The 12,215-nt window shown below is 41.8% G+C and overlaps 1 protein-coding gene across 1 annotated transcript in view; it reads right to left on the bottom strand.

The window, feature by feature from the left end:
• The window catches only part of LOC126465823 (odorant receptor 43a-like), a 98,808-nt gene that overhangs the window by 45,192 nt on the left and 41,401 nt on the right, over nt 1-12,215 (bottom strand). The window contains exon 4 of the mRNA XM_050096337.1: nt 11,246-11,721. Coding sequence (XP_049952294.1) covers nt 11,246-11,721 — 476 coding nt within the window. The remainder of the gene's footprint in view (nt 1-11,245; nt 11,722-12,215) is intronic.

The raw sequence follows: 12,215 nt of genomic DNA, 5'->3' as shown, positions 1-12,215 counted from the left end.
CTTTGGGCCAAGCGATCTTGTTCTTTTTAGGGTTTGTGGCAAACGTGGGCGTTGGGAAAGAGGCGTGATCCAGGAACTCTTTGGCTCTTTTGTGTACTTAATTGCAGGTCCCGATGGTTTTCAGCACTGCCACCAGAACCAAATTCGCGCAAGTCATTCTGCTGCTTTTCTTCACCCAAATTCACGGCCTTCCAGGGCCGCGCGGCCTTCGCAAGTGTTCGCAGGTGCAGATGGACGATGTGCCGTCGCCCACGACGTCCCCACTCGCCAGCCCCGTGGGCCTGGACCTGATATCGCCATCAGGCCTGGACGTGTGCCCTGGCTGCAGTTTTCCGGAGAATGTCCCTATTGCCTCAAAAGCCAGATGATGGGGTCGGGAGTAGGCCGTCCTCCACAGCTACGGCTCCTGGCTCATCTCTACGTCTTGTGTCCTGTCTCCCTCCTCATTGTCGTTCGCACCCTCACTACATGACAAAAGTGCAGCATTCGGAGGGGAAGAATGTGCTGCCGTAAGCTGTCGCCAGCACACAGGGCGGCAAAGAGGTTGCGAGAAGATTGGTGGTAGGCGCAAGCAACATGCCCTTCAGGAGAGAGACCACATAGAGACTCGCAAGCAACGCCCTCTCGACCGCTGCTATTTAGATCGCTGCCGCTGGACCGGAGGGCTCAGTCAGTCACTCAGTGAGTCGCTGAGTCGAGTGTCTTGCAGCCACAGACAGAGTCTCAGTCTCAGTCAGCACTTAGCGACCAGTGTAGACTGCCTAGCGGGACTTGTACTTCACTAGCTGTGAGGCAAACGTGGACTATTACGGAAGTGCTTGTATCACAACACCAGGACTATCTTAAGTAGCTCTATTTATGTTAATAAAGAACCCTGCTAATACATGTGTGCAGTTGTGTTGTAGAAAAAGGATACCAGCCACCAAGCAACATCCTCTCCTAGCTTTCCATGGTACAAGCCTCCAGTGACAATGAGACAACACAAAACATCCTATGCAACATCTTCAGCTGGGTGACAATTTTGTGATTGTTTGACTGTACACAGAGACATAATGCAATACACTTAATTTACACACGAGGTTGCACTTATATGTAATGATATCATGAACACTGCAGTTGTCACACATGGATGATGGAGAACCCAAATGACATTAGGGAAACAAGATTTCAAGTTACGTTCTCAGTGAACATTTGATGTGTACGATTGATGACCTGGTGGTAGGGCCTGTGTTCCTGCCAAATCGCCTGACAGCTGAATCATATACACATTTCCTGACAGAAGATGTACCTGCACTTTTGGAAGATGTGACATAAAGCAATGACAGTAAATGTACCTGCAACATGATGGATCACCAATTCACAGTACTGGACAAGTATCCCAGTATCTGAATAACATAATTTGTCAACAGTGTATTGGCCACAGCAGACACCTTAACTGGCTTGCCAGATCAACTGATTTAAACACATTAGGCTTCATAGGGTTGGTTACAGGGGGATGTGCATGCTGTAAAGGTGGATACACATGAAGAACTTTTTTATTGCATTACTGATGCTATTGCCCACTTTAAAGCCCGCCAAGATGATGTTCAATGTGCAACACAACACACATCCTACGTGTTGACAAGTGCATTAAGATGTGTGGAGCACTTTTTAAGACCTCTTGCTGGATGGACCAGTCATTTACCCCATAGTTGTTCTGTGCACCACAGCGCCTACACAGAATTTTGGTAAGTAATATTCACCCTTGTGTTAAATTTCATTCTGCATATTATTATTATTATTATTATTATTATTATTATCATTATTATGTGACTTAACAGTGCTTGATGTTATATTCTTTGTTCAGGAACATGTGTATCAGGGTACTTTTTGGGTTTGTAAGATGACTATGTAACGCTAAATCTGTTCCAAGTCCGAAGTATAATGCAAATACCGTTAGAACACTTGGAAAAAGAGAGGTTGCATACACTACACTCCCTGTCCCAGTGGTATCATATATTTCTTTTTCTACTGCTACAGAAGAATCGAGTTACAGCTGTAGCATTACATATGAGTTTTCATATTCGAAATCTTTAATATGGAATGATTTAAATCTGTTGTGCACACCGTCTGCTAGTCATAATCATGGAGCATATGTCACATATTTGATGGTATTGCTGTTTACAGTTACATTATTATTATACCCCCTGATAATATCCAAATCCTTAAGCTGCTAATTCATGAAGCAGTTGCAATAGTTGACTAATTCTGCTTTAAATGTATTTCTTATGTTTCTGTCACCTCCATACCAGTTTCTCCTAATATGTCACGGTATTGCTCCCTCTCTATGGGAAATGGTACCATTTTAGTCTCCTAGCAATCATATTAAACGCAGATCTAAGTGTTGCTGATGTTGTGGAGGAAATAAAAAAGAATGAATTTAAACTAAAAAACTTTATTTTTTTATCTACACTGCATAAAAATATATAAAACAATAGTAGCAAATGATGATATTTCCGGCAATGGAGAGACCGACAAATGGGTGGACAACTCTCAGCAACCTACAATATTACAGATAACAACTGAATAAACACATCACTTTGGAGGAAAAAAATATCATTGATATTAATAAAACCACATAACAGGAGACGACAAGAAATAAAAAGTGTGGGTGGAACACAACTGGATTGCAGGAAAAAACGATATTGTGAGACTGTCAGCGTACTAGCAGTGAGTCGGTCGGTTAATGTGGAGCAGCCAGGAAATCTCCACACGACGCAGTGGGCTGGGGCCGTTTGCAGCCTCTATGTCATGTCGGAGTGTGTGGGAGCTGTTCCTATTGCTACGGGGTTCGCGGCTCACCGACCCAGGATATCAAAGTTGATTGGTGATTTAATTACCGAAGCCAGACTGTTCACATTGTGCCATTGGTTTTTATGGTTGGGCCGGCCGGTGTGACCGAGCGGTTCTAGGCGCTACAGTCTGGAACCGAATGACCGCTACGGTCGCAGGTTCGAATCCTGTCTCGGGCATGGATGTGTATGATGTCCTTAGGTTAGTTAGGTTTAATTAGTTCTAAGCTCTAGGCGACTGATGACCTCAGAAGTTAAGTCGCATAGTGCTCAGAGCCATTTGAACCATTTTTTTTTTTTTATGGTTGGCTGTTGGGGGTATTCCCGTGAGCAACAGCAAGTGATCGAGTTGGCGAAAGTTTGGCCTCCATCCAGAGGAGTTTAACTGTATTTTGGTTATTTGAAGTCCAAGTGCACCAGCGGAATTTTCAGCCTTGTGGCCGTTAGCGTTCCAGTTACCTGCCCTGGCCGCTGACGTAAACCTTAGGCAGTGTTCTTTCCTCACTGTGTTGTCACTGTCCAACACATATGTGTAGTTTTGACAGATTATGCACACTTGTTTGTGGGCTGCTACGCCTTTTACGTTTTGGCTTTAGAGTTCCTTGTGCGCTGGTCGGGTGGAAAGCAAGTCGTCCTGTCGGTGGGTCCATTGACTGTCGGTTGAGTTGCCAGCGGATTGGATATATTTGGCCGACAGCCTGTCTCCCCTAAATGAATGTTAATATTTCAAGTGCAGACCGACCCCCGGAAAGTTCTGAGCGCCGCTGGCTATACCGCCTGTTCTTATTGGTGTTTGATTGAGTATTTTAATGGCTTATAGCCGATGGTTTGAATTTGTATGCTTTTAATTGGGTTTTTAATCATGTGCCTTCAGCCGCTGTAAAATTGAAAGTTCCTTACTTGTCAAGTACTGCATTGTTTGGGCCTTCAGCCTGCGCAAAATATTTTTTTAAAGATAAAGCTTTGGGCCTTCTGCCTACTAAAAGTTATTTTAGTTGTTTTAAGTAATCGGCCTTCAGCCGTTTTTAAATTAAAGTTCTTGTCTTTCGAGTATCAGACTGTGTGGGGCCTCCAGCCTAATTGAAGATAAGGCCTTCTGCCTTGTGTTTTTTTTAATTAATTTTACCTGCAGTCTTAAATCACGGGCCTTCAGCTGTCTTTAAATTAAACTTGTTTGCTTTTCAAGTGTTAGATTTGCTGGGCCTTCAGCCAAGTTATATAACTTACTTACGTGAGGCCTTCTGCCTTCTAAATATTCTGAGTCTGAATGTTAAGTTAATGGCTTTAAATTTAAGTGGTTGTGCCCTTAAGGCATAAGAAAGTGTGGGCTATTCAGCTGATAGCTAAGTTCAAAAATATTTGCCTTATTGTTTGGACAACTAAATAAATTTATGTTTGAGTGTAACTGACAGCCCCCTTTTGGCCCCTTTCCACAATTCCAACTACCTGTTCTGTCCTGCGGAGTTAAGCAGGATGTCTCACATACAAACTAACTATGAGCAGTTATAATGAGAATATTTCAAGAAATTAAAAACTGTGAGAGTCATCCAGGAGATGATGCCTCTGGCGAGTGTGAGACACAGTACACCCAATCATCGACAAGGAGTGATAATGGTTAGTACTATGATGTCAGTACGAACTCTTCTATTCGTGGTCTAAGAACACTATTCTAGAGTAGATCGATTTTGATGTTCTTAATCTTTACTGCCATCAGGAGTGCGAATCATTTTATAAAACTGCAATTTCATCAACATATATCTCACAGCGTACTCCTGAATCATGTCATGGTTATGAAATATAGTATTTTACATACCTTAATGAAGATAAAAGTGACAATTCATACATGTCTCTCAAAAAAATAAGTGCAATAAACTTATCTAACTTTTTTCTTTCCCCAGATGCGGCCGTATACCGGTTATAGAAACCAATTGGAAAGAAAGAAATCATTAAAACTGTCAATATTGCATACGATTAAGTGGGTATACAAATTCTCTATTTGTTAAAAAATATGTATAGAATGAAATGTGAAATATTGTATATGATTAAATGGGTTATAAAGTTCTATTAGTCTTTTAGTTTCAAAAAATGTCGTTATTTCTTAAATATAGAAAGAAGTATCTGTGTATATAAGTCATAAGACTGTTGGTAAACCATTACTTCCTTTTTTTGCTATATCATTGTTATTTTACAAAAACGACCTAATCCCTACACTTTCTTTTTTATAAACTCTTACATATGGCACAGAATATGATGATACAGAAGTAGGATCATACTTCTATACCCAAGTCTAGATCATACATTTCTTCATGTACTAGCACTAATGTTCATCATGAATCATAGAAATGAGCGATGGTTTCTTCTGATGGGTGATGAGTATTATAACCCATCTCCATGTTCTCTAATGTCATTGATGGATACATGGATGCTGTGCTGCAGCTGTTTTTAAAAGTGTGTGCCTGTAGATGAGTCCCCTGTCTCCTGATAAATAGTTGAGTTCACCTATTTATTCATGGGAACTCTCCTACTGTGACTGTATGAGCCCCTAGAATCATGGAGGGGTGAGAGTGTTTCTGTCGAATAAAGCAGAAATCTACATTGACATACTGCATAGACGATTCCGCTCATTTAGAGATATTGTCACTTTGACATCACTGCATCGATGCTTTTCTGATACCACCACTCATGATTGAAACACTTCCATGCTGTCGCGTTTTCCAGCACTCTTCTTTAAGCTGTAACAGATACGAATAGCATTACATGCACACCAGACAAGTTGATGAATTTGCCACAGCTATAAAGAAAAAATAATTATTAGTTAAAACTATATTTGTTGTGGCTACATTCATCTTCACTGGCAGTGAAACATCAACAGGATCTCTCTTTGAGGGTTCCCATACAAGTAGGTGAACCCATTAACTGATAGCTGTTAATATTTTTTAGCAGCAGTGTATGCAACTATTAAAAGAATAATTAGCATGATGTCTACAATCAGTGGTACTAAAGGCTCAGTGATAATTATATTATCATAATAATAAATCATTGTAAACTCATGTGTGGCATTAACCCATTTATACTTGAACTAATTATCCCTAAATATGACACGGTGATTCAGCTGGAGGACTACAGTTTCAAAGAAGAGGGTTACATTACTACTTATCACATGTTTGCGTTTAGACATTTGTAGAAAACTAGCAGAAAGATCCCAAAGATCCTATAGTTTGAATACAGAACTCATATTTTTGCTGTATGATATCTCACACAGATTTAACTAGATTCTGTGACTGTTTAGGGGCAATGTGCTTCATTATATGAATGAACTTTGATTTAAACATTGTAATGTAAATGCGCAATGCCAAACTGATGGCCCTCCTACTGTTAAACTGCTATGTGAGTGATGTAAAAAAAGATCGTTTTTTTAAAATAATAATATATGTAATCGCCACTGTGACTATGCCTTTTTTTATTCATATTATGAATGCTGACTACAGTCTCTAGGACAAGATGAAACCTGCCAGTCTGCAGAGTTAAGCTGGCCTGTGGCACCCACTGAGTGCTGAGATGTGATTACCTCTACCAACTCAGGTGGCTCTTGCCAGCTGCAGCCTCACATGTCAATGGCTGCACACACATGATGGTGTATAGCAGAAGTGGTGATGGTGAGATGAGGTGAGGGATAACTCATGCAGATCAGCATTGCCTCCTGATACGTTTATGTACATTTCAACCATAAGATAAAGATGAGGATTGGGATAGAGCAATAAGAAAAAAATTTGTATTTGTTTTTATTTACATATACATGCATTCTCTAAACTCACTGTGTTGAGCAATATTTCTGAACAGTTGTTTTCTATATGCTTTAAATTCAGACTCTAAGGCATTCAGTCCAATGTGTGCCACAATATACATAGGAATGTCATCCATGAGTTTAATTGACTTAATACTTCAGAGTCCCCAGTTATACACTTGCCCACTGGGGGAATGCATGTATTTATACAGTGCTCTAATTGCTTCATATTTACACTATTTCTGAGCAAATATGCTATAAAATCTAAGTTTGCACCTCCTATATATGGACAACGATGCCTCATTCCATCTGTGCCAATCAGTAACCCACAGCATGAGCATTCAAATTAATAACACTTGAATGTTTTGTGTAAATGCACATGTCCCCTGAAGTTAATTCAAGCACAGTGTCTCCATGCATACCCACTACTGAATCCCTCCTCCCAAACAATTGAATCTCAGTTGATGTATGAGATGGATCATAATCTGTCATCATCTTCATATCAAAGTACCCCCTAACACTGTGCAGAAAATCCCACTCATACCATGATTACTGCACTTTAGTGCCAATAGATTGATATTTTTCTACTTCCATAACTACTTCAAAGTTATTGTTGGGTGCTAGGCCTGTATCCACATGTTAAGATCCACTAGAAGTGAAATTATATGCTGTGGTGGATGACAGTTCTCTTATTGGATTTAACTGAGGTTCAGCAAGCGGAGGAAGCTCCAGTGGTTTTACAGAATAGTCACATGACAGCAGGTCTGGTAAATATGGGACAGAATCTGTGGGTTACTGCTGCATTTCACCTGGGATTTGTTACATTGCTAAAAAAATAATATGTTAATAACAACAATAACATTAATAATTGATGCATAAAATACATACTTTTCAGTCTTCTCCTGGTTTTTACCTGATCCCTGCTGATGATGTTCCCTTTACTACAGAGCACAGTCTTTGAATTACATCTATCGGGCGAGAGTAAAGTGATGAAGGGTAGGGGAGTGGGAAAGGAGGCGATGACCTTGAATCTGACATGCACAACTGCATCAGATGTAATATGACACCGGCAGAAAAATGCTGACAGATGCTAAGTCAGCATTTTGGCTCAGAAATCGCCCTGGTGCCATACTGGCGAAATCTTAATAAACTTAATGCCCAGCACCAAGTGTTGTTTAAATCTAAGCTTCTCAAGTGGTGCACTTTATTTGGATTTGCTCCATAATTACACTGGCTCAAAAACTTTGCACCGTGATACTGGACTCATTGTTTCCAATCATGATTATAATTTAGAAAATGCTCAGCTTCAACTGATCTGCTTGGTTGGCATCCAGAGTGTTACACTGCCGTCAACATAGATAAAAAGTCTTTTGTGGTGGTGGTGGTAAGTTCCTATGGTACCAAACAGCTGAGGTCATCAGTAGCTAGGTTTACACACTACTTAATCTAACTTAAACTAAGTTACACTAAGGACAACACACACACTCATGCCCGAGGAAGGACTCTAACTTCCAATGGGGGAAGCTGTGCGAACCGTTGCAAGGCACCCCAGACCACGCAGCTTAAAAAGTCTTCCTTGTACTATTAAACACAATCTAAGTCTCCAGAACCGGTTGTGTATGGCATGTTTTACAGGGGCCAACTATTAAAAGAGAACAGACAAGGTGCAAGGTATGTCAGTGACATACCTGCTAAAACAGCTGAGCAAATCAGCAATCTCCGAGTACTGCCTTGTATACAAGGTGGTCCATTGATAGTGACCCGGCCAAATACCTCACGAAATAAGCATCAAACGAAAAAACTACAAAGAACGAAACTCGTCTAGCTTGAAGGGGGAAACCAGATGGCGCTATGGTTGGCCCGCTAGATGGCGCCGCCATAGGTCAAACGGATATCAACTGCGTTTCTTTTAAATAGGAACCCCCATTTTTTAATTATATATTCGTGGAGTAAATAAAGAAATATGAATGTTTTGGCTGGACCACTTCTTTCGCTTTGTGGTAGATGGCACTCTAGTAGTCACAAACGTATAAGTACGTGGTATCACGTAACATTCCGCCAGGGCGAACGGTATTTGTTTCGTGACACATTAACCGTGTTAAAGTGGCCCGTTTATCAAGGTCGATATCGTGTTGACGTATGGCTATTATGAGCCGGCCTGTGTGGCCGAGCGGTTCTAGGTGCTTCAGTCTGGAAACGCGCGACCGCTACGGTCGTAGGTTCGAATCCTGCCTCGGGCACGGATGTGTGTGATGTCGTTAGGTTAGTTAGGTTTAAGTAGTTCTAAGTTCTAGGGAACTGATGACCTCAGATGTTAAGTTCCATAGTGCTCAGAGCCATTTGAACCATTATGGCTATTGAGATCAAAATGCCCAAAGGGCGTGTGCTACGTATACTGCTCGGTATCCTAGACGATACCATCTAATGCCCGGACCGTTCGCCGGATAGTTACTTTATTTAAGGAAACAGGAAGTGTTCAGCTACATGTGAAACGTCAACAAATGATGATGCCCAAGTAGGTGTTTTACCTGCTGCCGCGGCTAATCCGCACATTAGTTGCAGACAATCGGGAATCTAAAAAACGTCGGTGTTTAGAATGTTACATCAACATCGATTGCACCCGTACCATATTTCTATGCACGAGGAATTGCATGGCGACAACTTTGAACGTCTTGAACAGTTCTGCCACTGGGTACAAGAGAAATTACGGGACGATGAAAGATTTTTTGCACGCGTTCTATTTAGCGACGAAGCGTCATTCATCAACAGCGGTATCGTAAACCTACATAATATGCACTATTGGGCAACGGAAAATCCACGATGGCTGCGACAAGTGGAACATCAGCGATGTTGGCGGGTTAATGTATGGTGTCACATTATGGGAGGAAGGACAATTGGCCCCCATTTTATCGATGGCAATCTAAATGGTGCAATGTATGCTGATTTCCTACGTAATGTTCTATCGATGTTACTACAAGATGTTTCACTGCATGACAGAATGGCGATGTACTTCCAACATGATGGATGTCCGGCACATAGCTCGCTTGCGGTTGAAGCGGTATTGAATAGAATATTTCATGACAGGTAGATTGGTCGTCGAAGCACCATACCAAGGCCCGCACGTTCACCGGATTTCTTTCTGTGGAGAAAGTTGAAGCATATTTGCTATCGTGATCCACCGACAACGCCTGACAACATGCATCAGCGCATTGTCAATGCATGTGCGAACATTACGAAAGGCGAACTGCTCGCAGTTGAGAGGAATGTCGTTACACGTATTGCCAAATGCACTGACGTTGACGGACATCATTTTGAGCATTTATTGCACTAGTGTGGTCTTTACAGGTAATCACGCTGTAACAGCATGCGTTCTCAGAAATGATAAGTTCACAAAGGTACATCTATCACATTGGAACACCGAGCGAGGTGGCGCAGTGGTTAGCACACGGGACTTGCATTCGGGAGGATGACGGTTCAGTCCCGCGTCCGGCCATCCTGATTTAGGTTTTCCGTGATTTCCCTAAATCGCTCCAGGCAAATGCCGGGATGGTTCCTGTGAAAGGACATGGCCGACTTCCTTCTCCGTCCTTCCCTAGTCCGATGAGACCGATGACCTCGCTGTCTGGTCTTCTTCCCTAAAAACAAGCCAAGTCACATTGGAACAACCGAAATAAAATGTTCATACGTACCAACGTTCTGTATTTTACTTTAAAAAAACCTACCTGTTACCAACTGTTCGTCTAAAATTGTGAGCCAAATGTATGTGACTATTACAGCGCCATCTATGACAAAGCGAAAAAAGTGGTCCAACGAAAACATTCATATTTCTTTACGTACTACACGAATATGTAATTAAAAATGGGGGTTCCTATTTTAAAAAACGCAGTTGATATCCGTTTGACCTATGGCAGCGCCATCTAGGGGCGAACCATAGCGCCATCTGGTTTCCCCCTTCAAGCTAGACAAGTTTCGTTCTTTGTAGCTTTTTCGTTTGACGCTTATTTCGTGAGATATTTGGCCCGGTCACGATCAATGGACCACCCTGTATAATTACTAAATGAAGTATTGTGGGACTAGTATCACGGTGAAAACGCCAAAATTCTGTGACTGCGTAACTATCGAAATAAAGATGTTGGAATACCTAGTAAACTGTGATGGAGGTTTCCATTTCAAACAAGGCCTCGGGTTTGCACTTAATTTATTAAGACCTACTAGAGCTGGTAAATATTGAGAGAACTTGCGTTTCACGGAATGTCGGTGCGACCTCTGAAAAAGAAAAGAGTATCAGAAGGTAAAGTGGGCATCGGGTGCCGATCTCGATTGTAAACAGTGACGTGATACCACCAAATAGTCCGGTTACAGTTTAGGCAATGAGTATGTATGACAGTTTCTTAAGGAGACAAAATGGTCAGTCGTGGAGATATCATACAGATACATGGAAGAAAGGACTCGGTTGACGACCAAAATGTATACAATTTATCAGTCATACTGAGAACTAATACACACTTTGTAATGGATAGCTAAGTGCAGACGGAAGTGGCTAGTTTCTAAATAAAATTAATGCGCTAATCGATGAGGTGGTTCAAATAATTTTTCGAAAGCAACAAATGCTTAAGTATGCACTACTAACCTGAGGATGATCAGATGATGGCGAACGTTGGTCACTAATTCTTGGTACAACTGGAAATCAGAGCCATGCTTGTAGACTGTTTCAGCCATCTGAAGTGCTCTATCTCTCCTGTAAAAGTCCTGGGTCTCCATATTCTGTTTATGACCACGGTTATATAGATCGTCTGAATTTTTTTCACGCCCCTTTGCCATAGTCGAAACATTGTAGTTCAGAACTTCAAGCTCGGCGGTAACCATGAGCATGAGTCTAATGAAGAGGACATCTATACAGAGGGTGACGAGGCCAGTCAGCGTGGTGGTGTAGGCCTCTAAGACGTAGAGGATCTCGTAAGTGGGCGACGCCTGGACGTCCAGGGGCAGCCAGACAGGCAGCGGCAGTTTGCGCGGGACTTCCCCGGACTCGCCTGAGGCTGCGAGCAGCGCGCGGGACACGAGAGGCGCCGCCAGCCAGCCGATAGAGGCCACCATCGTCGACACCTGGACAGCAAAGTGTGCACCACAACTCTACGTTCCCCTCAGAAAATGTCTGATACTGAAATACAAAAAATTAAAATACAGAGAAAAAAATTTAGTACCGCTGTTAGTGTGGTTTACATGTGCACCACGAAAGAGTCATGCAGCCAGTTTTACTTTATTGCATCTAAAACGTAATTTTTCGAGTCGCAATCAGAAACTGCAGGCTGCAAAATAGCTTAACCAGACGACAAACTGTTCTGTGTTTCTCAGCGACTTGAGAGAGGTAATGTTGTATCAGTGAAATTGCCTGAGCAATGTGCCACCACGAGATTAAATATATCAAAGGAAATGGAAAGTGTTATCCCATGGAGCACTAGCCGCATACTTATCAGACTTCAGTGAAGATGTTCTATACGTAAGTGATATTAAATGATTAAACTTGCATTCCATTCGCGACTGATATTCGCCATCAAAATCAGCAAGAGATATGAAAAACATGATACAGATAGTATTTT

The sequence above is a fragment of the Schistocerca serialis genome, chromosome 1 (assembly GCF_023864345.2).
Source record: "Schistocerca serialis cubense isolate TAMUIC-IGC-003099 chromosome 1, iqSchSeri2.2, whole genome shotgun sequence".
NCBI classification, from domain to species: Eukaryota; Metazoa; Arthropoda; class Insecta; order Orthoptera; family Acrididae; genus Schistocerca; species Schistocerca serialis.
Note: the sequence above shows the minus strand (reverse complement) of the source record. Positions and strands in the feature narration are given on the sequence as shown.